This window comes from Nerophis lumbriciformis, linkage group LG05 (assembly GCF_033978685.3).
Source record: "Nerophis lumbriciformis linkage group LG05, RoL_Nlum_v2.1, whole genome shotgun sequence".
Classification (NCBI taxonomy): Eukaryota; Metazoa; Chordata; class Actinopteri; order Syngnathiformes; family Syngnathidae; genus Nerophis; species Nerophis lumbriciformis.
Window position 1 is genome coordinate 37,610,045 of NC_084552.2, and position 24,060 is coordinate 37,634,104.

At 48.2% G+C, this 24,060-nt stretch overlaps 5 protein-coding genes across 12 annotated transcripts; 2 read left to right on the plus strand and 3 right to left on the minus strand.

Annotated features, from left to right (window-relative positions):
• Positions 1 to 23: 23 nt before the first annotated feature.
• On the plus strand, positions 24 to 3,789 carry LOC133606479 (sodium/hydrogen exchanger 9B2). 2 transcript variants are annotated; one of them, XM_061960478.2, is made up of 13 exons: positions 24 to 170; positions 309 to 393; positions 460 to 630; positions 733 to 875; positions 936 to 1,063; positions 1,742 to 1,823; positions 1,886 to 1,979; positions 2,049 to 2,155; positions 2,234 to 2,383; positions 2,447 to 2,555; positions 2,625 to 2,761; positions 2,830 to 3,004; positions 3,071 to 3,789. In XM_061960478.2, the coding sequence occupies exons 2-13, from the start codon at positions 309 to 311 to the stop codon at positions 3,139 to 3,141; spliced, it is 1,452 nt and encodes a 483-aa protein (XP_061816462.1). In that variant the 5' UTR covers positions 24 to 170; the 3' UTR covers positions 3,142 to 3,789. The 2 variants fall into 2 exon arrangements, with proteins under 2 accessions (XP_061816462.1, XP_061816461.1); XM_061960477.2 differs by having other exon boundaries at positions 1,886 to 2,155.
• A 581-nt stretch (positions 3,790 to 4,370) lies between these two features.
• Positions 4,371 to 6,876, minus strand: gp1ba (glycoprotein Ib platelet subunit alpha). The gene is made up of 6 exons (XM_061960463.1): positions 6,579 to 6,876; positions 6,246 to 6,341; positions 5,982 to 6,173; positions 5,830 to 5,925; positions 5,582 to 5,761; positions 4,371 to 5,518 (listed from the first exon to the last, which is right to left on the minus strand). Exons 1-6 carry the CDS (start codon positions 6,732 to 6,734, stop codon positions 4,601 to 4,603), a joined length of 1,638 nt encoding a protein of 545 aa, XP_061816447.1. The 5' UTR covers positions 6,735 to 6,876; the 3' UTR covers positions 4,371 to 4,600.
• A 45-nt stretch (positions 6,877 to 6,921) lies between these two features.
• On the minus strand, positions 6,922 to 16,750 carry LOC133606469 (kinesin-like protein KIF1C). Its single transcript, XM_061960455.2, has 28 exons — positions 16,479 to 16,750; positions 15,504 to 15,670; positions 15,358 to 15,434; positions 15,165 to 15,243; positions 15,003 to 15,103; positions 14,878 to 14,943; positions 14,631 to 14,809; positions 13,415 to 13,526; positions 13,279 to 13,356; positions 13,149 to 13,214; positions 13,004 to 13,082; positions 12,852 to 12,930; positions 12,630 to 12,778; positions 11,390 to 11,482; positions 11,221 to 11,312; positions 11,058 to 11,137; positions 10,926 to 11,001; positions 10,755 to 10,834; positions 10,588 to 10,682; positions 10,300 to 10,383; positions 10,039 to 10,219; positions 9,896 to 9,968; positions 9,720 to 9,818; positions 9,501 to 9,662; positions 9,121 to 9,405; positions 8,962 to 9,051; positions 8,673 to 8,889; positions 6,922 to 8,599 (listed from the first exon to the last, which is right to left on the minus strand). Exons 2-28 carry the CDS (start codon positions 15,607 to 15,609, stop codon positions 7,863 to 7,865), a joined length of 3,615 nt encoding a protein of 1,204 aa, XP_061816439.1. The 5' UTR covers positions 15,610 to 15,670; positions 16,479 to 16,750; the 3' UTR covers positions 6,922 to 7,862.
• ift46 (intraflagellar transport 46 homolog (Chlamydomonas)) lies at positions 16,231 to 24,004 on the plus strand. 6 transcript variants are annotated; one of them, XM_061960467.1, is made up of 6 exons: positions 16,231 to 16,619; positions 22,438 to 22,556; positions 22,618 to 22,901; positions 22,967 to 23,060; positions 23,117 to 23,248; positions 23,521 to 24,004. In XM_061960467.1, the coding sequence occupies exons 2-6, from the start codon at positions 22,455 to 22,457 to the stop codon at positions 23,866 to 23,868; spliced, it is 960 nt and encodes a 319-aa protein (XP_061816451.1). In that variant the 5' UTR covers positions 16,231 to 16,619; positions 22,438 to 22,454; the 3' UTR covers positions 23,869 to 24,004. The 6 variants fall into 6 exon arrangements, with proteins under 6 accessions (XP_061816451.1, XP_061816448.1, XP_061816453.1 ...); XM_061960464.2 differs by lacking the exon at positions 16,231 to 16,619 and adding an exon at positions 21,356 to 21,374; XM_061960469.2 differs by lacking the exon at positions 16,231 to 16,619 and adding an exon at positions 21,986 to 22,227 and having other exon boundaries at positions 22,412 to 22,511.
• LOC133606470 (serrate RNA effector molecule homolog B-like) lies at positions 17,279 to 21,770 on the minus strand. 2 transcript variants are annotated; one of them, XM_061960457.1, is made up of 21 exons: positions 21,611 to 21,770; positions 21,088 to 21,210; positions 20,902 to 21,012; positions 20,700 to 20,843; positions 20,576 to 20,636; positions 20,220 to 20,517; positions 20,026 to 20,150; positions 19,804 to 19,959; positions 19,632 to 19,731; positions 19,476 to 19,567; positions 19,341 to 19,402; positions 19,199 to 19,277; positions 18,961 to 19,125; positions 18,725 to 18,886; positions 18,520 to 18,673; positions 18,328 to 18,440; positions 18,162 to 18,242; positions 17,916 to 18,066; positions 17,749 to 17,841; positions 17,563 to 17,668; positions 17,279 to 17,472 (listed from the first exon to the last, which is right to left on the minus strand). In XM_061960457.1, exons 2-21 carry the CDS (start codon positions 21,204 to 21,206, stop codon positions 17,397 to 17,399), a joined length of 2,448 nt encoding a protein of 815 aa, XP_061816441.1. In that variant the 5' UTR covers positions 21,207 to 21,210; positions 21,611 to 21,770; the 3' UTR covers positions 17,279 to 17,396. The 2 variants fall into 2 exon arrangements, with proteins under 2 accessions (XP_061816441.1, XP_061816440.1); XM_061960456.1 differs by having other exon boundaries at positions 18,725 to 18,889.
• Positions 24,005 to 24,060: the final 56 nt, after the last annotated feature.

Genomic DNA, 24,060 nt, shown 5'->3' on the forward strand with positions numbered 1-24,060 from the left:
CACACACAAAGACAAAGTGGGGACAAAGTGCAGCACACAGCACTTTATTGTGTGCACTTCCAAGTCACACACTGGTCCATGGTGCATTGTCGTAGTAAAGGTCGGAACGGTCCAGTCAGATCGCTGCTGTGGCGACGACCAGAGTCAAGCTGGACGGCGCCGCTGACACGGTGAGACGCATGCACACGCAATCAAGTTGTTGGCTGCCGTTTGTGTGTCGCCCAAATTTTAACTGTGTGTGTGTGTGTGTGTGTGTGTGTGTGTGTGTGTGTGTGTGTGTGTGTGTGTGTGTGTGTGTGTGTGTGCAGATGTCTTCCTGCTGTGCGTGCTTTGTCAGTCTGAGGGAAAAATGTCCTCGACCGCATGGACTCATCAACCTGCTCATCACCAAAGGTTCAGTCATCAATACATGTCCTTACTTTGTAATCAATACGTATCGACTGATGTGTGTGTGCACAGCGTGCATGTTGGCGCTGCTGTTCGGGGTGCTGTGGGCGGTGACAGGGAATGAGTGTTTGCCAGGAGGCAAAGTGTTTGGTATCATCATCATCTTCATCAGCGCCGTGTTGGGAGGAAGACTGCTTGGACTGGTCCGCCTTCCCCGCCTTCCCCCCGTTCCACCTCTACTTGGTAACACCTGACAAGAGTCCACTTGCAGCTGCACCAACCTGACACTTCTGACCCAAGTGTGTGTGTGTGTGTGTGTGTGTGTGTGTGTGTGTGTGTGTACAGGCATGCTGCTGGCGGGCCTGGTACTGAGAAACGTTCCGTACATAACAGACGCCGTCTACGTGGACGCTGCTTGGTCTGCAGCTTTGAGGAACATGGCGCTGTCCGTCATCCTGGCCCGAGCCGGTCTGGGCCTGGACCCTGCGGTAGGACACAAACACACACAAAGACATAAGTGATGTGATCCTGATAGCGAGGGTCCGCAGGCGCTGCGTCGTCTGAAGGCCGTGTGCGTGCGTGTGGCTGTCGGGCCGTGCGTGCTGGAGGCGTGTCTTGTTGCCGTGGTTTCTCACTTCCTGTTGAAGCTGCCTTGGGCATGGGGTTTCATGCTGGGGTACGTGGGTCTTGTCCTGATGTTCCAGATTCACACGTGTGTGTGTGTGTGTTCTTATATTTCTACCCTTCTTGAGACATCAACAAGGAAAAGTACCTTCCATATGAGGACCGGTGAACAAGTTGGGACATAAATCATGGTCCCAATACGGAAAACCATTGCATCTAATAGAGAATGTCTCATTTGCACCCCTGGTGGTGAAATCTATCAAAATAAGGGTGGTCCCAAAAAGTTGACTGTGTCCATCCATCAATCCGTTTTCTACCGCTTGTCCCTTTCGGGGTCCCGGGGGGTGCTGGAGCCTATCTCAGCTGCATTTGTGTGTCAGTTGTAAAAGTGCTTCCCCTTTGGTCAACGTATGTAATTACAAGTGTGTATAAGAAATTAAAATGGGCCCCCTTTGGCCAAAATTAATTACAAAAATAAAATAAATATGTAGAGACATACTGTAATAACAAAGTAAATAATGAAGATTAAAAATGAATTACAAACAAAAAATTACAAAAAAAATTGTTCTACCTAAAAGCTTATCTTTTTTATATGTGCATAGTATGTATGTACTACTAATGTTGTAAATACAAATCTCTATATACTGTATCTAGAAAGGGTGGTCCTGAAGAGATAGGCATTTTTCAGAGGTGTCCAGAAGTAAATACAAGAATGTGTGTGTTTGTGTAGGTTTGTTCTGGCTGCCGTGTCTCCGGCCGTAGTGGTTCCCTCCATGTTGCTGCTCCAAAAAGAAGGTTACGGAACCGAGAAGGTAAAATAATCTCTTGCTCTGTTTTTCGTTTTTTCTCCTGAATTTCTGGTGTGGTTCTTCAGGGCATCCCGACCCTTCTGATGGCTGCTGGCAGTTTTGACGACATTTTGGCCATCACAGGCTTTTCCACCTGTCTCGGCGTGGCCTTCTCCACAGGTTGCACCTTCTGTTCAGTACTGGCCATGCCAGGTTCTGGCCTCCACGTAGTCTTTGTGTGTCTTTCAGGCACCACGTGGATGAACGTTCTCAAGGGTCTGCTGGAGGTGGTGGGAGGGATCGTCTCCGGTCTGGTCGTGGGCGTGTTCTTGTGTTTGTTCCCCAGTGTGGATCAGGTGGGTCGTGGTTCTACATGAGGTTCTGTCAGAACCACTCAGCCTTGTTGGTCACAAGCGCAGCATGTGCCCGTTCAGGAGGACTTGGTTATGACCAGGACCTTCTTCCTGTTGGCGTTCTCCATCTTCTCGGTCTTCTTTACTCATGTAATCGGATCTTCCGGCGCCGGCGGTCTGTGCACGTTGGTTCTGGCCTTCTTGGCCGCCGTGGGTTGGGGCGCTGACAAGGTAATGGTCCTTTACCACTCCTCCTAAGAGTAGCCTTTGTGTTTACGCAGCATGTGCCTGCAGGCAGCTGTGGCAGCCATGTTGGCGAGGTGTTGGGACGTGTTCCAGCCCCTCCTCTTTGGCCTGATTGGAGCAGAGATCACCATAGCAACACTCAGCATCAGCACTGTAGGTGAGAAGCACCAAGTCACAAGAGGGGTAGCGGCGGCAGCCCTTTAACCGGCACTTTGATCCGCTGCAGGTTTAGGCATAGCCGTGATAAGCCTCGGTCTGCTGGTGCGACTGCTCGCCACATTTTTGTTGGTGCATTGTGCCGGCTTTGTGCTAAAAGAGAGGCTTTTTATCGCCATCGCCTGGCTGCCTAAAGCCACTGTGCAGGTACTTACTTTTATGATGCCAGCATGATCAGGTGAGGTAGGAAACCTAAACATGCATGTGTGTGACAGGCTGCCATTGGCTCCAAGGCTTTGGACACAGCCAGAGACGAGGGCGATGAGGCCAAAATCCAGTTTGGTTTGAATGTGCTAACATTAGCCGTGTTAGCCATCTTGATCACTGCTCCCATTGGAGCGCTGGGCATCGGCCTGGCAGGTCCACGCCTCCTGACACGCCAGGTCAAAGGTCAGTGCAGTATGGTTTTTTTTAATTTTTTATATAACTGGTCAAAAACGTTTTGTTTTTTGCCAGCATCTGAGACGGGGGGCGGAGTTACATCCCAGAGCGTTCAAGACCCTGTGACCTTTGAGAGCAGGCTTTGATGACCTTTGACCTGTGATGCTGCTGTTGACTTTTTTTATTCATCAAGTGTTTCTGAAACTTTACACTTTTTAGAACAGGGGTGTCAAACTCATTTTAGATCGGGGGCCACATGGAGAAAAATCTATTCCCAAGTGGGCCGGACTGGTAAAATCACGGCACGATAACTTACAAATAAAGACAACTTCACATTGTTTGCTTTGTTTAAAAATAGAATAAGCACAAATGTACAAATCATAATGTTGTTGGGTTTTTTTACACTTACATGTTGCGGTTAATAATTTATTTGTCGTTATTTATATTTTCTGAATAAATTATGTGATAATGTTCATCAGTCAACTCATTGGTGTTAATTTTCAATCTATTAAGATAACAATTTTTTATCAAAATCAAATTACAGGAAGTTATTTATGTGGTTTGCTCATTTTCCTCGACTGATGTACAAACATGTGGTTTATTTTGTACATATGTAGCATCTTCAAAGTTACAAAGAATTGCTATTGCGACATCCAGTGGACACATTTAGAACAGGTGTTTCATTCATTCAAAAATTTCAGGTACATTTTTATACTTAGCAAACTCATAAATCCTGTTCCCGGCCGTATGTTTGACACCACTGTTTAGAATGTATTCATGTAAACCAAACACATTTCCAGTGTATGTATTTATTATTTGCATTAAATAATAAGGCATCAAGTTTATTGCCTTTTTTTGTCAAATTAATGTAATTAACACTGTTTGACATGCACCTGCGGTCGAAGGGGCGCGGCCAAAATTCGCCACTCACCAGAAGTGCCTCGTTGACACGTTGGATAGAAGTCGAAATCTCCACATCAGGTAAAAAATAAAAAGACTCAACGTTTTCTCATTACAAACTAGTACACACAACTTAACTTTTCACCAACTAGCTGCTGTATGTAAAACCAGAAGAATTACTGATAAAAACAAGTCAAGAATGGCTTGCTAGTACACATTCTTTGGACAAACAGAAATAATACGTCACTACTACGATACCTAAATTGGTCTTTTTGGTGAAACGTTGAGTTAAAAAGACCAAAACAAAGTTCAGCACTAATGAAGGACAAAAACAATCAAACCAATGCAATATCTAACATATATTATGATTTGTTTGTGACGCTAATTTGAACAATGGTAAATGCCAAAATTGTCAAAAAAAGAAAACACAAACAGCAACTTGCTTTGAATGTATAATGTGTATTTAATGTGTTAATGTTAGCTAGGGGTATTACAAATATGAACAAGTGATTTCCATTTTCCATCTTAATTTCAGAGAATTGTAAGTTGTTTCTATTTCATTTATCTGGACAATGGAGCAGTAACACTTTTTAAAGCAGCCGCAGCTCATCTGATTTCTTAAACAGCAAATGTGAAAAATAATCATATAGATTTTGGAAGCATAAGCCAACAAGCAAGCTCCTGGCAGGATGTAGATCACCAACATCACTCAGGGGGGGTGGTCATGTCCCAGGGCGTGCTGGGTAATTGCTGTGCAAGCCAAGCCCCCCAGCTGCTCCTGTTCACATTTGGTGAAACCTGCCAGCCCCCCACAACCCAATCTAGCTCCTCCCTCCTTCCGCTAGGCTCCTCCCGCTCTTTACGCAGAATCACGCTGAAGTGTTCCTTCGACGCCGCCTCAACCACTTGGTGCCCCAGCGGGTGATGTAGGGTCGTTCTATACATTGCCCGTGGCACACCCTGCTCCTGCCACCCGCCTTCTTGCCCCTCTGATGCCCCTTCGCTTTTACGTGAGATGAAGAGAACCGAACGATAAACTGCCATGGCGCCACTTTCTGGCCCTGCCCTCATGTGCAGCCTCAGAAGCTGGGCCCCACCTCTCATCGCCAGCGTGGCCCTCAGTGACTTGTATGCACCCCTGTACCAGACGACAAGCCTAGCTAAGATCAGTAGTGTGTACACGGCGGCCGCTGCGCACAACAACATGTTGCCAGCAAACAGCCACAAGCAAAACATGCCGCTGGTGTGACGGAGGGTTCTGCCGCCATCTTGTTCCCATTCCTGCCACAAGGGCCATGTGACTTCAGTGCTCATAGGGGCCATGGATGTTCGCACCGTTGTGGGACTGAGGGCAGGAAGTGTCGCACCCTGCGTCGTCGGCGGAACCTGCGTCGTCGGCGGAACCTGCGTCGTCGGCGCAACCTGCGTTGTCTGAGCAGTATGCCAAAAGATGGCCCCATCGCCTCTGACCTTTGCCATCCCCCAGTGCTCTCCCTCGGTGGATATGGTGTAGGGGCGTGTTGAGGAGGAGGCTTTTTGCGACAAAGTTATAGGTAAGCAGAAATCGGACACCGGCAGAAGGATGATAGCTTGACCTTTGACATGCTGTGGTGAATCGCACACCTGAGAGGTAGAAATGGGTGTGAGTTACTGCTTCTTGACACCAGAGGTCACATGCAAACGCACCAAACTTTTGGCGTCGTTCTTTATGAGCTTGCCATCACAGACATAGAAGTTGCCTTCATACTTCTTCAGGTACGTGCGGAGGTAAGTTAATGTGCAGTGACACGCCCACGGATTGGCAGCGAGATAGAGATAGGGCACCAACTCATTCTGGCTAAACCAATCATCTGGAAGCACATTGATCTGAGGGGGAAATGCAGAAAGTTAACATCATAGGAGGAAGTGCAGGAGTCGTGTTGCTCCTTTCCCACCCTGTTGTTTTCCAGTAACAGCGTTTTTATGGTGACAAGAGGGTGCAACAAGAGGGGTGGAAGAACCCTGATGTGATTGGCCGACAGGTCCAGTACCTGGAGACGCATGTAATTAGAGCACACATGCACACGTGTAATAGCTCCATGCTAACCTCCAGCTTGCCAAGTCCGCTGAAAGTGTCGTCGCTCAGAGACTCGATGGCGTTGTTGTCCAGAAAGAGCTTAGTCAGGGCGGGGCAGGCGGAGAAGGCCATGCCCTCAAGAGACGTGAGACGATTGTGTCCCAGTCGCAGGATGGCGAGGCGCTGGAGAAGTGCTGCGCCGCCCGGCTTCACCTGAGGAATCTGAATGGAAGCAAAGTCACTTCAGTGGAAAAGTAGCAGGGTCATGTGATCTGTCATGTCAACCCCAGTGACCTCGTTGGCTGTCAGGTCAATCTCGTGGACCTCAATGAAAACCTGGAATGATTCCCAGAACAGACTGGAGAATAAGTTCCTTGGAAACAAGAGAACCTAAAAAAAACAAAAAAACAGGAAGTGTATGCTTGTCTGCGATATGTAAAACAACTAAACATCTTCTTCTTTTATAGAACATTATGTTCAGGCTCCAGCCAATTCCAAGCTGTTAATCCATCAATTATTCATGTTTGCTTTTGAACCAACAACAAAAATTGTAGCTATTGTGTCAAAATAATAATAGCTATTTTTATCCTGACAGATGCAGTGGTACACAGTAGTAAAGCATCTTACCTTGGTCATGGGATCGAGACCCGCAGGAACATGAGTAAAGCCGGCCGCCGTAAAGTTAAGCCGCGGTCGATGGTCATTGTCCCAGTTGCTGTGGCAATCATCCATGGCGGTCACCACGACGATGCCAGACCAGAGGACAAAGATGGAGAGCTTCATGTTGTAAGTGACGCTTAGCGTATGTATGCGCTTTGACAGCAGCTCTCAAAGGAAGTGTGCTAGCTGATAACTTGTTGCCCCTCCTTATTACAAACGGAAGTGTCAACTGCTAGCTCATCCATTTTAAAAAGCCAAGTGTAGATTATTGTAACTAATCCTTAACACACAAACTGAAACTAACTCCAAGTCAAAGAAAAAGTAGTGTTTATTTGGGTCCATTTCCTGGATTTATGGGAGAGGTGTTCAAGACTTCAAAATAAAATCAGAGACAATGAGCCTCTTAAGTCAAACTTCATTCTATGAGTCCTAATTAGCCACACACTTACACACACACAAAGCCCTGTGCAACCCCCACACTAATGACAAATAACAAAGTGAGAATGAGGTTAGAATGCTTCATCAGTAAGTAAGTAACACTAAAGGCGTCACAGTCATTTCCCATCGTGATCGGCAAGGACCAACAGCTTGTAGATTGTCCCTGGATGGGCTGACAGCAGAGCAAATATTACGACACGCAACACTTTCAGCTCCCAAAAGTCTTAATACGTAATTCCATAAGCTTTCAGGACAACTTTGAAAGTTGTCAACTTTCCCAAACAACATTCCAGTCTTCCTGACGTTCTTCATTCTTCCTTCCTGCGTTGGCCACTATGCTGAAATCCAAACACACATCTTTGGTTTGGCGCTTCAAACGATTGTGCTCTTCTGTTCTTTCGCCCCTCTTTTATTCATCGCATACAGCTAACGCCACAAAAAGAAACCATTCTTTGTCTTCAGATTAACATTGTGTGGGGGTGTGTACACTTTGAGATGTCCAATTGACTGCTGAAATAATTGTGGAGTTTGCGTGATGACTTTGTGCTAACACAGCAGGCCAGTTAGCCTCCTGGGCTTGAAAACAAAACAAACAAACAGCAGTAAGCCTCAGGAGCTAAAATGATCACATGATCACTATCAAAACACTTTACCTGTTTCCCTGGTAACATAAGACATGCTGAAGCTCTCTCTCTCACACACTCGTACACACACACACACACACACTCGTACACACACACACACACACACACACACACACACACACAGTGTACAGCACATAGTACTGACTATTCTGTGTTGTGAGGCTCAGGGTCAAAGGTCAGTGGGAGCTTGCTGGTTTTTGAGGTCAGGCTCACTGAACTGTCGTCTCATGCGCGGAGGTGGAGCGGTGAAACCCCACCCACTCAAGGGCGGGCCCAGGCCGAGGATGATTTCAGCAGGAGGTGGTGGGGCAGGACGAGGCAGGCTATGGTAGTTTGGGAAAGGGGGGTGCTGGAATGGTGCATTGTGGGAGTTGTAGTATGGATGATGAAAATGATGATGTTGGTTGAAATAGAAGCCTGCATCCCTGTCCCTCCCACATGTATCTCCTCCCGGCCCAGGCGACACCCCCCTCCTCTGGCTTGGTCTTACTTGGTGACCTCCGCCCCTGTGATGCTGATCGTTGATGTGGTTACTGTTGCCGGGGCTGGAGCTGTCGAAAGAGTTTCGGCGATAACGCCGCTGTTGCTGGGCATCCCCCTGGTTGCTTTGGTTACGCTGTTGCCAAGCACGATGTGGACTAGGGGTTCGAATGCGTGGTGGCGGTGCCTGGAAAGGGAGGGGCAGTAGAGATGGAGGAGGTGGAGATTTATAGCTCATCTCTTCCTCCCTTCCCTCTGCTCCCCCTCCCTCCTCCAGACCCAAAGCCAGAAGAGCAGCATTGGCGGGTCCCCATGAAAACCGGTGGGCAGGGTTACTCTTGAAGGGAAACTTGAGCTTGCACTCCTGGGGAGGGATGAAGCGTCCAGTCCCTGGAAGGTGCACAGGCATGGTAGGAGACGTTTGACCTGCACAGGGTGTAATGATAGCATGGAACAGTGTGTACGGGTAGTAAAAAGCCAGTATGAATGTTCTTTTTACCTTGGTTTTGGTTCTGACTGAGACCTCGCAGTTTCTTGCTGATGTTCTGCTGCTGCAGGTTGAGAATTCTCTGCTGTTCCTGTTTCAGCCAACGGAGGCGCCCTCTTCTGAATGCCGGATCCTCATCCATCAGACGCTTCACCCTGGTCTCCGGCACATCAGTTTCCTGGTCCCTATGAGGAGCCTCGCCCCCTTCTTCGCTGTTCACCTCATCGTCCTAGAAGGAAAGGTCGCCTTAAGTTGGGCTCAAATTGAGTGGGCGTGTCCAAAACAGGTGTCTATGGCGCACCTCGACAGGTATGACACTCTCCATCTTGATCATTCTGTCACGGAGCGCTTTGATTTCCTCATCCTTCATGTTGTTCTGCAGTTTCACTTCCTGTGGGCCCATGTGCACATCACACATGTGCTCAAACGTGCACTGGGACCTTGTTCACCTCTCACTCACCTCCAAAATGTCAGTTAGCTTGTCAATGTGAGCCTTCAGGTCATATGCCTTTGCTTTGCCTCCTTCTGCCTCTCCTCCTCCTGCGCCCCCTACACCGACCTCCTCAGGGGGTGGAGTCCTCTCCTCACCAATGCCCACTGTGTCACACACGTCCTGGGCCACCACCCTCCAGCTGTCCTTCTCATTAGCGTCCTTCTTGCTGTACATGCGGCACAGCTCCTTCATCTTGACGATGGACAGTGCCTCAATCTCTTGGCGGGAATGACGGAAGTCTCCCAATGCCACCTGAGGTGAGCGAGTCACTTTTTAACATGTTGACTTGTGACACCGCTACAAGCGGCACATTACATTGTATAGGCACACGAGCGTGTGTGGTATACCTCGTAGCAGATCTCCTTAACGGCCTGCAAGCGGAGATCCTCCATGGTGACACGTTTTGGGTCTTTGCTGATCCGCCTCCGCTGAGGGATCTGATAGACCCTTTGAGGCTCCCTCCTTTTCCCGCTACTTGGAAGACCACAGCGCTTCACGATGGACTGCACCTGCAGCACACAGTCAGTCAGTCAAAAGATAGACAGTCGGATAGATGGTCAGACAACCTTGTTGGCAGGTAGTTTCTCTCTGAGGGAGGAGATCAGTCGCCAGCTTTCCTCACAGGAACGTTTGTCAGAATCATCTCCACTGTCACTGTCCGCATACTGCACATAAACACAGACATGCAGGAGGTTATAGGTCAAGTCTGATGCTTGTAGTGAAGAAGAAGAAGGAGACGGACCAGCCTTTGTTGCTCAAGCAGCAGGTCGGCCTCCTCCTTCTCCTTGCGGTACTGAGTCTCCATGTCCTGAAGCCTGCAACATCAATCAGAAGGCTGTCAATCAATCAATGCCAGGACCAAAGGGACAGAGGATAGAGGTCTACCTCTTCTCCATCTCTAATTTGATGTCAATGCCTTGTTTCTCCAGCAACTCCTTTTGAGCGTAGTTCCAGTCCTCAGGCTCCCCCTGTTGGTCTGCTGGGGCGCTGCGCTCCCGCTCCAGCCGCGCCTGCTCCGGGTGGTTAAAGCGGAACACGTGATTCTTCCCCATAACGATGCGGTTACCTACCAACCAGGATGTAAACAAGCTTAGGGCTGCATCCAGTGGTTATTTTCGTACCACTCCCGCCATTTTTGAGCCTCACCTTGTTTGAGAACCACAGCCTCCGTTATCTGCTTCCCGTTGACGTAAGTCTCTGCCCCCACAAGCGGCTCCAGAATGATCACCACTGCAAAGACATGTTGACATATCTCACACGCAAGTCATGTGACACATTGAACAGCCTTTAGGTCACAGAGCTTGTAACGATACCTGACACACTTCTAGGCAGCTTTTAGACACAGACACACAAAGAGAGAAATTCACTCTTCCACACAAACACACACACTTATACACATACACACAGTCACCAGCACAGGGTATGCATGCTCACCTTCTCCTTGCTCGTTGGTTTCACTCACAAACACACAGTGGGTCTCCTTAATGAAATGGCCAGACAGCTTAATGTCCACATCCTGCTGTCCCACTCTGTCAAACACAAAAGTTAATTGTCTCCTCTACTTTCATGTGCACATAAAGTAGAAAAAGATAATGTACTACCTGGTGAATCCTTCCTTGATGTAGTACAGGAGACACTCAGACATGAGGGGGTCCTCGTTCAGGTTGACCAGGTGAGGCGTCTGCACACACGCACACACATGCATGCACGCACATTGAAGTGAGTGAAGAGACATACAATTACAATAACTAGTCTGGTCACACAACACTCACTCCTTTTGGCGAGAATACACCAAGAGTCCCTCCATCTTCTTTAATGGACACGCCCATCTCTGCCAAGAGCGCTTCCCTTTGACACACACAAGTTGACACATTGCAAGAGAAGAACAAAAGAGCTTAGCTTACCTCTCCAAACGAATGGATTCCGTCTTCCTTAACTTATCCTCCCAAGTCTCATTGAGCTCGGCCATAATTTTCTCTGTTTCCTGACACACACACACACACACACACACACACACACATGAAAGAGAACATGTCTGCTGTGACATCACAACCATCACAATCATACCAGCAGTCTCTCAGCTGCTTCCTCTTTACTGATGGTCTCTGTAGCATCAACCTCCTCTCCAGCAGGAAGATGATTGACAGTTGCTGACTCATCTGGGCCCAGAGAAGTGGTCAGAGGTTGTGTGACTTTCTAATCCGAGGACAGACATGATCCATAAGTTGAAACACACCTGAAGAAGCAGAGTCTTTCTGATTGGAGATCCCATTAGCTGTGATGGTCAGTGGTGAGGACACGCCTACTAGGGAGGAGCCATTGTTGTTGGCTGCGACAAGGAGAGAGGGTCATGTTTCTTTTGGAATGCACGCACACACACAGCTGTAAATACACGCCTTTAAACATACCACACATGCCAGCCACGCACACACTTAACACTTGCATAGTGCACGTGGAAGTCTAGATCACCACGTGCTGCCCTAAATGCGCATGCGGACACATACGCAATGGGGATGTAACAATATCAACAAAATCAAAATATCATGGTATTAAGGACACGGTACGATATTGTTGTGGTATATGCTACCCTAAAAAGACTTGAAAATGCCGTAGTTTGTAAAATGAAGTGGCAGGAATGTTTAAGATAAACACACTTACTGTAATTGAAAACAAACATAATGCTAAAATGGTCTAATCATATTTATTTACTACAAACAACTATTTTTAAGTACAAAGAATTGTGCAGAAACATCCACTGTGTCTCAACTTTTACTTTCTGAAAAGTGGTGTCCTCTACAGTGGACATTTTTTCGATCAGTTTGGAAAATGCAGTTTCTCAGAAAAGTTAAATCAGATTTTAACTTTTGATAATGTAAATACCTCACAAATTGACGTTAAGCTTTGCTGGCTTTATCTTTTCCAGGTGTTGGTAGCTTATCAAGTACTGTAGCTTCGGTGTGCAGCAGGTGATTTCCCTATACACAGCGTGCCTTGACTGAGTCTGTTTTGACTTGGAACACTTGAGACGAACATGGCGCGCTTTATTACCTCTGTAATGTTTTCACCAGGGTTTGTTTGTCCCTTAGTTACAACAAAACTCAAACAGTTATGAGAATTTTGATAAGTAACAATACCTCTTATCTACTATGAAGTGGAACATACTTCACTTCCTGCTTCCTCTTTCTCTCCCCTTTACAGCGCTGAAAGCCGCCACTTTGCGGTTGCGCTGCACAGAATATTCTGGGAGATGTAGTTTATTTTCAGAACGCCAAAGCAAAAGTGCCAGAAAAAACTACACTCACTAAGTTTTGTTCAACACCGTCATGCCTTTTTTGATAAGATTTTGAAACCACAATACCGTGGTATCTAGAATACTGTTACACTTCTAACACACACACACACACACACACACAATATTAGTGCCAATAGTGTTAGTGTATGTATATGAAATGGTTAAAGCGTTTAACTCTCTGTACCATGGTTGTGGATTAGCTCGTGCAGGCCCTGAGCAAAGAGAAGGTTTCGGAGTCGCTCCACTTCTCCTTTCAGCTCTCGGATCAGTTTGGCATTGGGGTCTTCATTGATGATGGCATTACAGCGGATCTGTTTGGCCCTGTCAGCATATCTGGATCGTGATCAGATGAAAGAGGATCAGTCAGACGACGTGGAGAGGGTAGAATAAGAGTTTGACTGCTAACCTCAAGGTGCTAAGCGTTTCTTCATAGTTGATGTCAGCAGGACTGAGAGCAGCAATCATGGCCGTGCGAGAGTTCCCCCCTAAAACAAAAGTGAAATTCTGCCGTTAAATCTTCTCCGCGTCTGTCTTCTTCTGTTGGTCATGGTTGCTCACCAAGGTTCTCCTTCAGCAGCCAGGTCAGAACAGAATCTCTGTAGGGAATGAAGTCACTTTTTCTCTTCTTGCTGCTTTGCTGGAGGAAGACGGGGAGAATTTGACAGAGGAAAATTTATCAACATGCTTTTCGACGGGTCAGTACCATGTCAGCCAGGGCGGAGATGACCTTTCCCAACGTGGTTAGAGATTTGTTGATATTTGCTCCTTCCTGCAAGCCAATGTTACATTCACTTTCCAGACAACAAATATATGACAAAATTATGATCTCTGACCTTGAGGCGGGTGCCCTTTGCCCCCGAAGAGTCGGCACGTTCGCTTCCTGCTAGGTCCACCAGACTGATCTTACTGACCTGAGAAGACACTTGAGGTTCAAGTGTGCCCATTGTTAACACTCATGTGTGCAATCACCTTCTCTGTGTCCAATTGGGTCATATGATCTCGGCACCGCTGGCTGAATACAATGGTGAAGACGGCGTGGGATCTGGATGACGTCTCATTCATGTTTGTGGCCGCGACCGTCCTGTCAGGTCCAATCAGACACAATCGACCACAATCTTTCCAGTAAAGTCACCATCCATCTGTGTGTGTTAGACTTGCGTGATATAGACGGTATAAATTATATAAACTTGGCCAATGATGGAGCTTTTAATACTGTCGTACATGTTGATGACACATTCTAGCTGTGTCCCGAAAAAATTTGACAGCAACAAGCTAACAAATGCATCGACACTCGCTAGCGCCTAATGTCCCTCAACAGTGCAAAGCCGCTTCTAAATCAGCAACCCTCACCTCCATGGTGTAATAGACATTTTCTACAAGTATCATTATTACTGGAGAACGAGGAATGGCTAAACATGCTACACTACACACCTTAGAAGAATAAGCTAACTGCAAGCTAAACTCTTGAATGTAAACTAAGTGGGTGGATCGATACCAAGTGTAGTATCAGTACATGGTCAGTACTAAAGTGGTTAAATCGATATTTTTATTATCCAAAAAATGTATTGTTTTTATTATTGTTTGAAAACTCAGGAAATAAGTCACTGGACACAGCAAGTCAAATAATTTAAATCGGAAGCAATAGTCGTAAATAATTGTATTATTTAATTGATATTGTTACAACCCCAACTTGTGTTTTTGTCTTACTATAATTGTGATCAAAAATGAAATCATTCAGTGATCTTGAACCTTTGAAGTATCAGTTTAAGCATTGATTTGACCAATACTGCCTCTGTAACTACTTGGTATTGGATTGATACCTAATTTTGTAGTGTCGCTTAAAACTAATGTAAAGTATTAAAACAACAGTGTGCTAATTACGTTTTAACAGAAGTGTAGATAGAACCATGTTACAACAGAGAGTAACCAGCTATTAACAGTAAATTAGCAAATAGGTTATTAATAGTTTGGAGAAAATAATACAACCGGAAATTATGCAATATGTTATCGCATATGTCAGCAGTTAAATTAGGAGCATTTGTAACCCATTTGGAAATATGTCTAATATAATTTACTTATCAAATAATACATTGTGATCTATATTGTTATCGCAGGAGGCTGCAATATATATATTGTGTGTGTGTGTGTGTGTGTGTGTGTGTGTGCGCGGGACTAGATGCCTGACCGGGCTTTGTTCCCAACATCCATCAGGTTGTGGATGTCCTTGAATCCAGTCACAGCCAGTTTGGACAAGTCCTCTACGTATGGACCCAAGATGGGATGCTCTCTCACCCGTAGAGTCCCCTGTGACTTCGGGTTCAACAGATCCCGGACCCGCTCGCAGTAGATCTCCATGTAGGACACCTGAAACGGGACCAACCAGAAGGCATCAGCTGACAGCGTTGACCGGACTGATGTGCAAAGGAGTTTACCTCTACAGAATAGGTCAGGTCCGGATCCACATTGGCCCCAGTCCTCTGGAATAAGTCCTCACACAGCTAAAGACAAATGTGCTTTTAGTGGTCTGGTCAGAACCTTCCAGGTTGCTCGTCCTCACCTGTGGAATGATGCCTTCCTGCCCCGCCTCCTGCTTGCCCATCATCGTGTAGCTTTTTCCCCCTCCAGTCTGGCCGTATGCAAAAATACACACATTGTAACCTGTGGGAGAGAAAAATGCTCAGCGTTTATTTTTGACTTGTCACTACATCAGCGCCTTTACCTTCGAATGCGTGCAGCAGCATCTCTTCTCCAATGTCTTGGTACACCTGACACTGGCCCGCAAAAGTGGGATCGTCCGCCTGACCACACACACACACACACACACACACACACACACACACACACACACACACACACACACACAGTCTGTAACAAGCTGGAACGTGTGTGTGCGCACGCACGTGTGACATTACCGTTGTGTGCGACCAGTAGGAGTGGTCAAAAGTGAAGTTCTTGGGTGCATCCTTGGGCTGTTTGGGATTAAGGATGCCTGAAAACCAAAAGACTATTTTTGTCCTGGCTGTTGGTCACTTGCCCAAGGTGTACGTGTGTGTCTTACAGGTGGTGTTCCCCTGCATCTGGATGACACACTTGGCGTTGCGGCCCGACTCTCTGGAGTTGAACGGGCGCACACGCACAGCCACCTTCACCGACGCACCGGCCATCTCTTGGCTCCGCCCACTCCACCGTTGGGTAGCCAATCAGAGAGCCACGTCAAATGTGGGGCTGAAAAACACATTTTTAACAAAATGTCCATGTTACTACTTGACGCGTTTTCAGCCCTCCCCCCCTCTTAAACTAATTGATAGCTTGGTGTCTTCTTTTTGACAGGCTGTCATGACACACCCATGCCTCGGGACAACTAGTCACCTGGGAATATTCTTTGTGTGATTACAGAGGTAGAAGATGTAGATAAAGATCCGCAGGTTGCAGCAAAGTCACAACAACATGCAGCTAAAAATATACACACATTGCTGGGATGCCTGCTGAGCACCACTTTAGCCACAAGCTAACTTTAGCATGTTGAACAGACTCAGAGAGGAATAATTAACTTCCATGTTTTGGGAATACTAGTTGTTACTACGGTAATTGTTCTCCCTGTGTCTGAGGACAAGAGAAGCCCTCACAACTTTGCACATTGAGCATCTTGGTGAGTGTTTTAAACAACAAGTTTGTTTGGAACCAGATTTTCATTGATTAGGGACACACGATTTGCAGGATTCAAATCAGCGTGCACGTGACGGGGAGGAGTCATCACACGTCATCACCCTGTCCGAAACTATTGCGATAACACGTTTACACAACACAACTCGTCGTCTGTGACGTCATCCACCTCACCTATTACCTGAAGTCTCACGCAACTACCATCATGGCATGTCTGCACCCGTGGGCTACTTCCGGTCCAGGCCTGTCCGTACCGGGACACACCGTCACAAAGTTGGGTGGGGGCGCTTCTGACACGAACGCACACGACCGAGTGAGCGGATAGACCCTTAAAAAAAAAAAAAGACTACAAAAAAGTTGGATTACTTACGACGTGACGCAGGTGACGTCACCGGCCGCTGGAAAAGTGAGGACGAAAAGTTGTGGGCCGCGGCCGAGCGAAACTCCCAGGGCTCGGAGCACTCGACACCCGGCGGACTTTTGACGTCTTTCGGTCGTCCGGGCGAACGTGGTAAGCGGTCAAAGAAGACTATGGGTAGGGAAATTGGAGTTGGAATAACAGGAAAGAGGGGGGAGGCTGGCCGGTGGCGTGGCCGCGCGGCGGGTGCGAGCCTGAGTGCTGCCGGGCGCGCTCCCGCGACGGCCAAGTCAGCCGCGAGACTCGAGACCCTCATGGTCCCGCCCAGTATCGCTGGGCCCCGCCTTCTTCAGGCGGGTGGAGGCGGAGGTTTGACGGAGTTTTCAATCCCATAATCCAAAGTGTAGTCGAAATAAAGGTTAATTATTCATACAAATATATTTGAATATAGATGTGTGTGCTTGTATAGATATGTACAGTATGTGTTATTTCTGGCTGGGAATCAAGTCCATTCGTGTATCGTACCACCAAGGTGCATACTGTTAGAACGTTTCAAAAAGCACAGGTTATATATGTGTACATATGATATAAATACAGGATATAGTCATAGGGAGGTCAGTACTAATATTTTATGTTGAGAAGTAGTTTCAATTATTAATATTAATATACCTAAGCTTCCGCTCGCACAATGCTGGCTGGGATAGACTTTAGCACAACTCAAACTTAAGCACTTATATAAAAAAAGAGGTTTAAGATCTTTTAAAAATTCCTATTGTTTCCCCTTTCAAACATTATGCCTTGGTTCCCCAATGTATTTTCTAGTACTGAGCTTTATTGTGAATCAGAACAAACGACATCACTTTAAAAAAGTAATCTTGGTCCTGCTGCCAAACACACAAAGCAATGAGAATTCATACAAAAAAAGTCTATTTAAAAGAAGTCGAGGTCCTCCGGAGCGTCCAGGTCTCTGTACTCGATGATGGAGCGTGGGTCTCCTCGCATGCCCCTACATGTGCACGCACATACACACACACACACACACGGTTACACACACTTAATACCACGTCAGGCGTCCACTCAATTAACTTTTTTTCACCTGTTGTTACGTTGTTTGTTGTGAAAGCCGCCTCCTAACTGACCCCTGAAGTTATCATAGGCACCACGGCCAGCACCAAACTGGTTGGAGGGGAAATGAGGACCACCTATGAACACATGCACACACACACACTCATTAGGCTAGTGTGCTCTGACCTAAGGTGTTTTGTGAAAAAACGATTGTTACCAGGGAAGGTGGGCACAGGAGGCCTAATGCCAGGTGGATATCCCAGAAGGCTTTGCTGTTGTGGCAACTGACCAGGGAAGCCAGAGGAAGGAACTAAAAGCACACCAGAAGGAACAGTCATGATAGTATCCTACATTTTCCAGAAGTCCTGTTACCATAGGTACTACCTTGCGGCGGGGGTGGGAGGGGCTTATTCTCAGGTAAGGCGGGTCTCTTGGCATCCATCAGATAATTGTTAAAGAACTCCACCTCTTGTCTCACAGCGGCCACTTTCTCACCGTGTTTGTTTAAGATGTGTTTACGCACAAACTCTGGCGCCTAAATGGGAGTGTTGCCATAGAAATGGTATGACAGTCAGGCCAAACATACACACACACACACACACACACACATACATACATGATGGAGCTCACCTTAAACTTCTTCCCACTCAGAGGACAGAGCCACTTATCTTTACTAAGCTCCTGAGTGTTGGTGGACAGGAACTTCTCCACCTACATACACACACACACACACACACACCTGGTCAAGTGTCGTGCTGACAGATAACACAACGATGTTGGTGGACGTGCAGCTCACTTCCTGATCCAGGTCTTTCTTGCCAAGGCGCGTGGCCTCGTCTGCATTCAGAACTTCAGACGGGCTCAGCAGAGGAGCCAGACGCTCCTCACACATCTTTTGATGTTCACTCACTGACCAATCACAACAAAGCACTCCTGCTCAAGCACACATGTAGACATGTATGTGTGTGCGTATGCAATGTGTATGTACCCTCGGCTGCAGTGATCTTGCCCACAGGTAGGGGTCCTCGCACATGGAAAAGTCCACAACGATGAGGCATCTCGTCCTCAGCGGGGTACTCACAGAAGTTGTAGTAGTCGACCGAGTGTACCAGACGCAAGTAGACCAGGAGTCTGTCCAGGACCTGCACACTTTAAACTAAATGAAACGCTCAACCAGACGGAGCTCCTTCTACCTTAAGCAACTTTTCATCCGTCTCCAAGGCAACTTCTGAAGACGTGGAGTCTTTGGCGTCGACCGCTTCGCCACTGTCGCAGCCCGTTAGCTCCTCCTCCTCGGCGCTGACCTCCTCAATGAGGTAGTCGGTAATGTTGTTGAGGACGGGGTTGGTCTCCATCTGCTGTTGCACATGGTGGACATGTGGCATCGATGCCAAACAGGAAGTACAAAAGACCCAACCGGAAGTCGCACCTGTCCCTGCCAGAGATCGCCCCGCTGGTCCAACGCGTGCACGAGTCTGGCTGCCAGACGAATGTCGTTCCTCACTACAGGTTTGTGGTGCGTCAGTCCATTGACGCTGCGAACACGGCGACACAAATCTCTGTTGACCACAGGAGACAGCTCACAGTCTCGGAGCTGCAAGGGCGGGAAAAGTGTGTCAGAGCACGGCTGGCGTCACTGCCAGTCACATGTTAGTATGAGCGTTTACTCGGATGTTCTGCAGATTCCAACAGGTCTCCTTGATGTTGACGCTGCGGTCAAAGGTTACCCAGCATCGACGGAAGAACCTGACACACATACACACACCTTTAACTCTGAGCGGTCGAATCACTTTGATGTGACACACTCACCTCCTCTCTGGCTGAGGGTCAGAAAGCGCCACCCGCAGGAATCCCGGGTACCTGAGACACAACTACAAACATGGAGGTGGTGAGGGCGTCCCCAAAGGGAGGGGCCAGCAGTGTGAGACAAGTGTGTGGACTCACGGCGGTGATCTCCTCCTTGGAGACATCTGGCGGGATGCTCCTGATAAAAAGTGAGGTGGTGAGGTGGAGAGGCCTCGGCCTTGCTGGCAACTCTGCAACAAACCACCACGGTAATGTCATCGCCTGCATCACATCACTGGAGCGCCGCGTGCTTACCTTGCTCTTCATCGTCCTCCTTTTCTCCGTCAGAGTGGGAGGAGTCAGAGGCGGATCCTTCGCCACTGTCAGCTGACATGCTCCGCTTCCTCTTCCTACCCTGCAGAAAGCAGGTGTGATTAATATTGGCATGTTTTAATAACTACGAAGTAGTATGACAGAAGCGACTGACTTTTTTGGGTTTTTTATCCTCTTTTTCTTCTTTTTCCTCCTCATCGTCTTCTTCCCCCTCCTCCTCCTCCTCCTCTTCCCCCTCTTCCCCCTCCTCCTCCTCGTCATCTTTGCTCGGCTCCTTCTCACCATTCTGCTTGGCATCCTCTTCATTGTTCTAAGACGCAAATCGGCACCAAGTCAGTGCCACACCTAAGTGCTTGTTCCTTTGGGTTGTTCTTACCTTTTGGCTTTGAGCACCGCCCACCTCGTCACCGGCCGGCTGCTGGGACGACTCGCTGCTAACCGCTACAGGCAGATCCAGCACCTTCAGGTCCAAGTCTGTGCCTCCCTCCATCTTGATGACAGCTGTAAATGAGAGCACAATGTGAGGAATGGCTCACCCATTAATCCCGGGAGTATTTTCTGTCTGCTCACCTGCATCCAGCAATTTGATGATGGCAGAGGCGTGCTCCATGTCCAGCGACACGCTGTCCAGCCACTTGCTGTCCGACAGAAAGAGGAACACGCCCAGACGCAGTTTCAGTGCAGCCAAAGACTCGGCCTTACTGGTTCTGATGTCATCAGGGTGATATTTGGATCGGAACCACTCTTGGTTTTTGTGCTGAATGAAGAAGTCTTGCAGCTGCTGGCGTCGGAAATCCACTTTATACTGATTGTAGCGCTTGACCGCCTCGGTTTCATCCACGGTGTCCTCCATGTTCAACAGGAAGTCCTGCGAACGGACACAAGGTCAGTCGCGTCTCTGTGACATTGAAAGATGTTTGCCTCACCTTGAAGCTCCTCATAGTGGGGGGTCCTGGGGGCGGTAGGTCAGGATCCACCATTGCCAACCTGAGGGACAGTTTGACTTAATCTGTGTAAACATGCACCTGTCATGGCCGCACAAACACACACCTGCCCTGCAGCAAGTGACCTCCGTGATGTGGGTGAAGGTGAGGAAGGTCGGGGGGCCACCCCTGAGGGCCCAACCCTGGAAATGGCACTCCGCCTCCTCCATAGGGTCGCTCAAAGCGGTACGGTTCTCCCCTGTGGTCATCCCTGGCAGATGACGTTATCAGTGAGCGTGTCAAGCCATGACATGCACGTGGTCACTCACCAGTCTCTCCTCATGCGTTTGTGTTGAGGACTGACGTGTCTCGGTGGCGAAAATCTGTCTCTGCGACCACGATCGTAGTCCCGCCTCCTCTCTCTGCCGCGCTCCCAGTCCCTGAGCACGCGCACACACTTGTTTACTCATCATGTGTGCTCTGGATGATTAACATTCTCTTTCAGAGAGGCACACCTGTCGGGCCAGTCATCCCGTCTCCTCTCTTCTCGCTCTCGAGAACGTTCCATGTCACTGCGCTCTCTTCTGAACTTGTCCCGCCTCCTCCTGTCAAACTCATCATCGCTGTCCCCCATTGGACTGCATCACCAGGAGGTGCAGCAAGGCGCACAAACAAAAAAAGAGCATTGATCAGTACCACCAATGTTGTTGACGGTCCCAATCGAGAAATGATTGCTGCTTAGTGTTGCCTGGCTTGAATCTACAAATGCATGCGGACTCAGATTTCTGCAGGATAGATTTGAGTAATACGGACAATTTGTTTGAACCTGCATAAATTAGATTACAACCAGCAGCTAAAAGTTACAGATCGGCGTTAGACGTCCAGTAGCTATCGTTGATAGCACGAGAGCTAGCACCGCTAGCTAGCATGCTTGTTCTTAGATATCTCGTTAATTTTAAAAATGTTCACGTTAAATGTAGCTTTACGTCTGAGAGAGGGTTTGAGAGTGAAACTATCGCATTTATGAGGACTTTTTACCTGGAACTTTGCCGGATAAAACACGAGACGTTATGCTCAGCTAACACAAGCGCTCCACCGCCAGAACTAACGACCACGACACTTCGAGACGATTGTGTCCCCCTAGTGGCTGGGAGGAAAATAGCACCTTGTGAACTTTTATGTACAACTGTATTAGTAACTGGTTCATAACTACATTCACCGTCCACAAACGGTCATAACTTTATCATTAAATCAATTCATTTAAACAGTAATGTTAACCTGCATTCCTTTTAAAAGACAGAGAGGATGGATACATATTTATTTGATCCATTTCATGTGTCCTTTAAGAGCATTCTGAGAAGTGCCAGAACAAGGCAGTCCGCATGGGGGCGGCAGTGAGCTTCACGAGCCTTTTGTTAGTTGCCATTGGGACAATAGGCGAAGGAGTGAACAACATGGCGCATCGGTTGCCAGGTTACAGAAGTGTGTACAGTTTCACGGCTTCTGGCAGCTTCAGTTGAGCGTTTCCACTTAACTGTGGCGCCTCCTGTTGCGTTGTGGTCACAAAGGGCGAGCTCCAACGACGATTGGAACTTGAAACCGTCGTGTTTGACAACAGCATCCCGTAGCCGCTGCTGGGTGGCTAGCGTTAGCACGTAAGCGATGACATACATGCTAAGCTAGCATGTTTAATATAAGTTTGATGCTAGCATGGATGGCAAACGTCAGCGCAGAAGCTATTATGATACATGCTAAATCATAATTTTAATGCTAGCACTTCAGCTATGATGATACATAACTTTAAACTAACGCACAAACTGTTGCTGATCCTGTGACCAGTGAAGGTGTGTCTTGGTTGTGTCCAGTGGTCCCGAGCTGTCCAATGGAGCGAGCAGACCGTCGACTGGTGAAGAATCAACCGTATGATGAGAGTGTGGATGTGAGCGACTCGGCGGAGGACTCAAGCGTCTACAGGCGCAGTCAAGTAACAGTTGTCGGCTGCCTCCATCCTTGAGTGGGCAGAGTAACTATCTGTGCTTTTGTAGGTGAAGTCCGGGAAGAGCTCAAGGGGGACTGGCCAGTTGTCAGCCCACAGCAGCAGTGACGAGTGTGATGAAGAGCGCGAGCCTCAGAGAGTCAAAGGGCCAATTGGCGGGCAGCCTGAGGTTAGCCTCAACGAGGAGGATGACGAGTCCGAAGAGGACTCGGAGTCGGACTCCGATGACGACGACGAGACAGGCGAAGCTCCTGAGGGAGCGTACGACCCGGCCGACTACGCCAACTTGCCCGTCAGCACCGAGATTAAAGAGCTGTTCCAGTACATCGTACGGTCAGTTTGTCGCCGCCTTTCTGCGACAACCACACGCCGCTGACGCTGCTGACTGTGTCCATCAGGTACACCCCTCAGTCCATGGAGCTGGAACACAGCCTGAGACCGTTCATTCCAGACTTCATCCCAGCCGTGGGCGACATCGACGCCTTCCTCAAGGTACCACAATTACCTCATCTTGGTGGGGTCAAAGGTCACCACTTTGTCACACACAGGTGCCAAGGCCTGACGGCAAACCCGACGGACTGGGAATGCTGGTTCTGGACGAGCCCAGCGTCAGGCAGTCGGACCCCACAGTTCTGTCGCTGTGGTTGTCTGAGGAGACCAAGCAGCACGGAAACACAGAGGTAAGACAAAAAGATACATCTCAGGGCGTTCAATCGTTCGCAACTGGACTGCTTGGTTTGTCTTGGAAGACGTTTCGCCGCTAATCCCAGTAGGCTTCATCAGTTCGTGCTCATAGATCGGTCAGATCACTTGAAGCCTACTCGGATGAGCGGCGAAACATCTTCCAAGACCTGAGATGACAACGACCTGGATGAATGAGAACCTTCAGAGGTATACAAAAATATACACTTCTCGCCTGCACCTCAACTACATTCTTACGTTTGTTTGGCAGGTGAAAGTGACGAGCGTGTCCAGTCCCCAGTCCAACCCTCGTGCCGTGGACAGCTGGGTGGACAGTATAGGCGCCCTGCACCGCTCCAAGGCAGCGGCCAGCGTGCAGTATGCGCGTGCCATGCCGGACATCGACGCCCTCATGCAGGAGTGGCCGCCAGATGTGGAGGAGACGCTGGGCCAGGTGCACCTGCCCCCCGCCCGCCTCAGCTGTAGCCTGCCGCAGTATTGCGACGTCGTGTGCGCCCTGCTGGACATTCCTGTGTACAGCAGCCGCATCCAAGCACTGCACCTCCTCTTCAGCCTTTTCCTGGAGTTCCGAGACTCGCAGCACTTTGCACGCACTTGACGCCCTCCATGCTCACACTTGACGCTCTCAATGCCAAGAACATCAACTCTAACTTTTTACTCCTGCAATGTCTTTACCATCTTTTATGGGGGGAGAATTCAATAAAAAACTGAAGTGGAGCCTTTTAGTAATTTTAGGCATGTTGTTGTTTGTCAGTGTAAAACAGGTGGCGGTAGACTGGTAGTGCACTAC

Excerpts from the sequence above, each read along its gene's own strand:
- LOC133606479 (XM_061960477.2), top strand. The coding sequence starts at position 309 with ATGTCTTCCTGCTGTGCGTGCTTTGTCAGTCTGAGGGAAAAATGTCCT. Across the intron at positions 1,824-1,885 it reads AAGGTTACGGAACCGAGAAG|GGCATCCCGACCCTTCTGAT; the intron begins GTAAAATAATCT and ends GTGGTTCTTCAG. Across the intron at positions 2,384-2,446 it reads TGGGTTGGGGCGCTGACAAG|GCAGCTGTGGCAGCCATGTT; the intron begins GTAATGGTCCTT and ends ATGTGCCTGCAG.
- gp1ba (XM_061960463.1), bottom strand. The coding sequence starts at position 6,734 with ATGAAGCTCTCCATCTTTGTCCTCTGGTCTGGCATCGTCGTGGTGACC. Across the intron at positions 6,174-6,245 it reads TTGACCTGACAGCCAACGAG|ATTCCTCAGGTGAAGCCGGG; the intron begins GTCACTGGGGTT and ends GCTTCCATTCAG. Across the intron at positions 5,519-5,581 it reads AGAACGACGCCAAAAGTTTG|GTGTGCGATTCACCACAGCA; the intron begins GTGCGTTTGCAT and ends TCTACCTCTCAG.
- LOC133606469 (XM_061960455.2), bottom strand. The coding sequence starts at position 15,609 with ATGGCCGGTGCGTCGGTGAAGGTGGCTGTGCGTGTGCGCCCGTTCAAC. Across the intron at positions 11,138-11,220 it reads AAGCAGCTGAGAGACTGCTG|GAAACAGAGAAAATTATGGC; the intron begins GTATGATTGTGA and ends TGTGTGTGTCAG. Across the intron at positions 8,890-8,961 it reads AGAGTGTCATACCTGTCGAG|GACGATGAGGTGAACAGCGA; the intron begins GTGCGCCATAGA and ends CTTTCCTTCTAG.
- LOC133606470 (XM_061960456.1), bottom strand. The coding sequence starts at position 21,206 with ATGGGGGACAGCGATGATGAGTTTGACAGGAGGAGGCGGGACAAGTTC. Across the intron at positions 18,674-18,724 it reads CGGATGAAAAGTTGCTTAAG|GTCCTGGACAGACTCCTGGT; the intron begins GTAGAAGGAGCT and ends TAAAGTGTGCAG. Across the intron at positions 18,067-18,161 it reads TGAGTGGGAAGAAGTTTAAG|GCGCCAGAGTTTGTGCGTAA; the intron begins GTGAGCTCCATC and ends ACTCCCATTTAG.
- ift46 (XM_061960464.2), top strand. Across the intron at positions 22,557-22,617 it reads GCGTCTACAGGCGCAGTCAA|GTGAAGTCCGGGAAGAGCTC; the intron begins GTAACAGTTGTC and ends GTGCTTTTGTAG. Across the intron at positions 22,902-22,966 it reads CTGTTCCAGTACATCGTACG|GTACACCCCTCAGTCCATGG; the intron begins GTCAGTTTGTCG and ends TGTGTCCATCAG.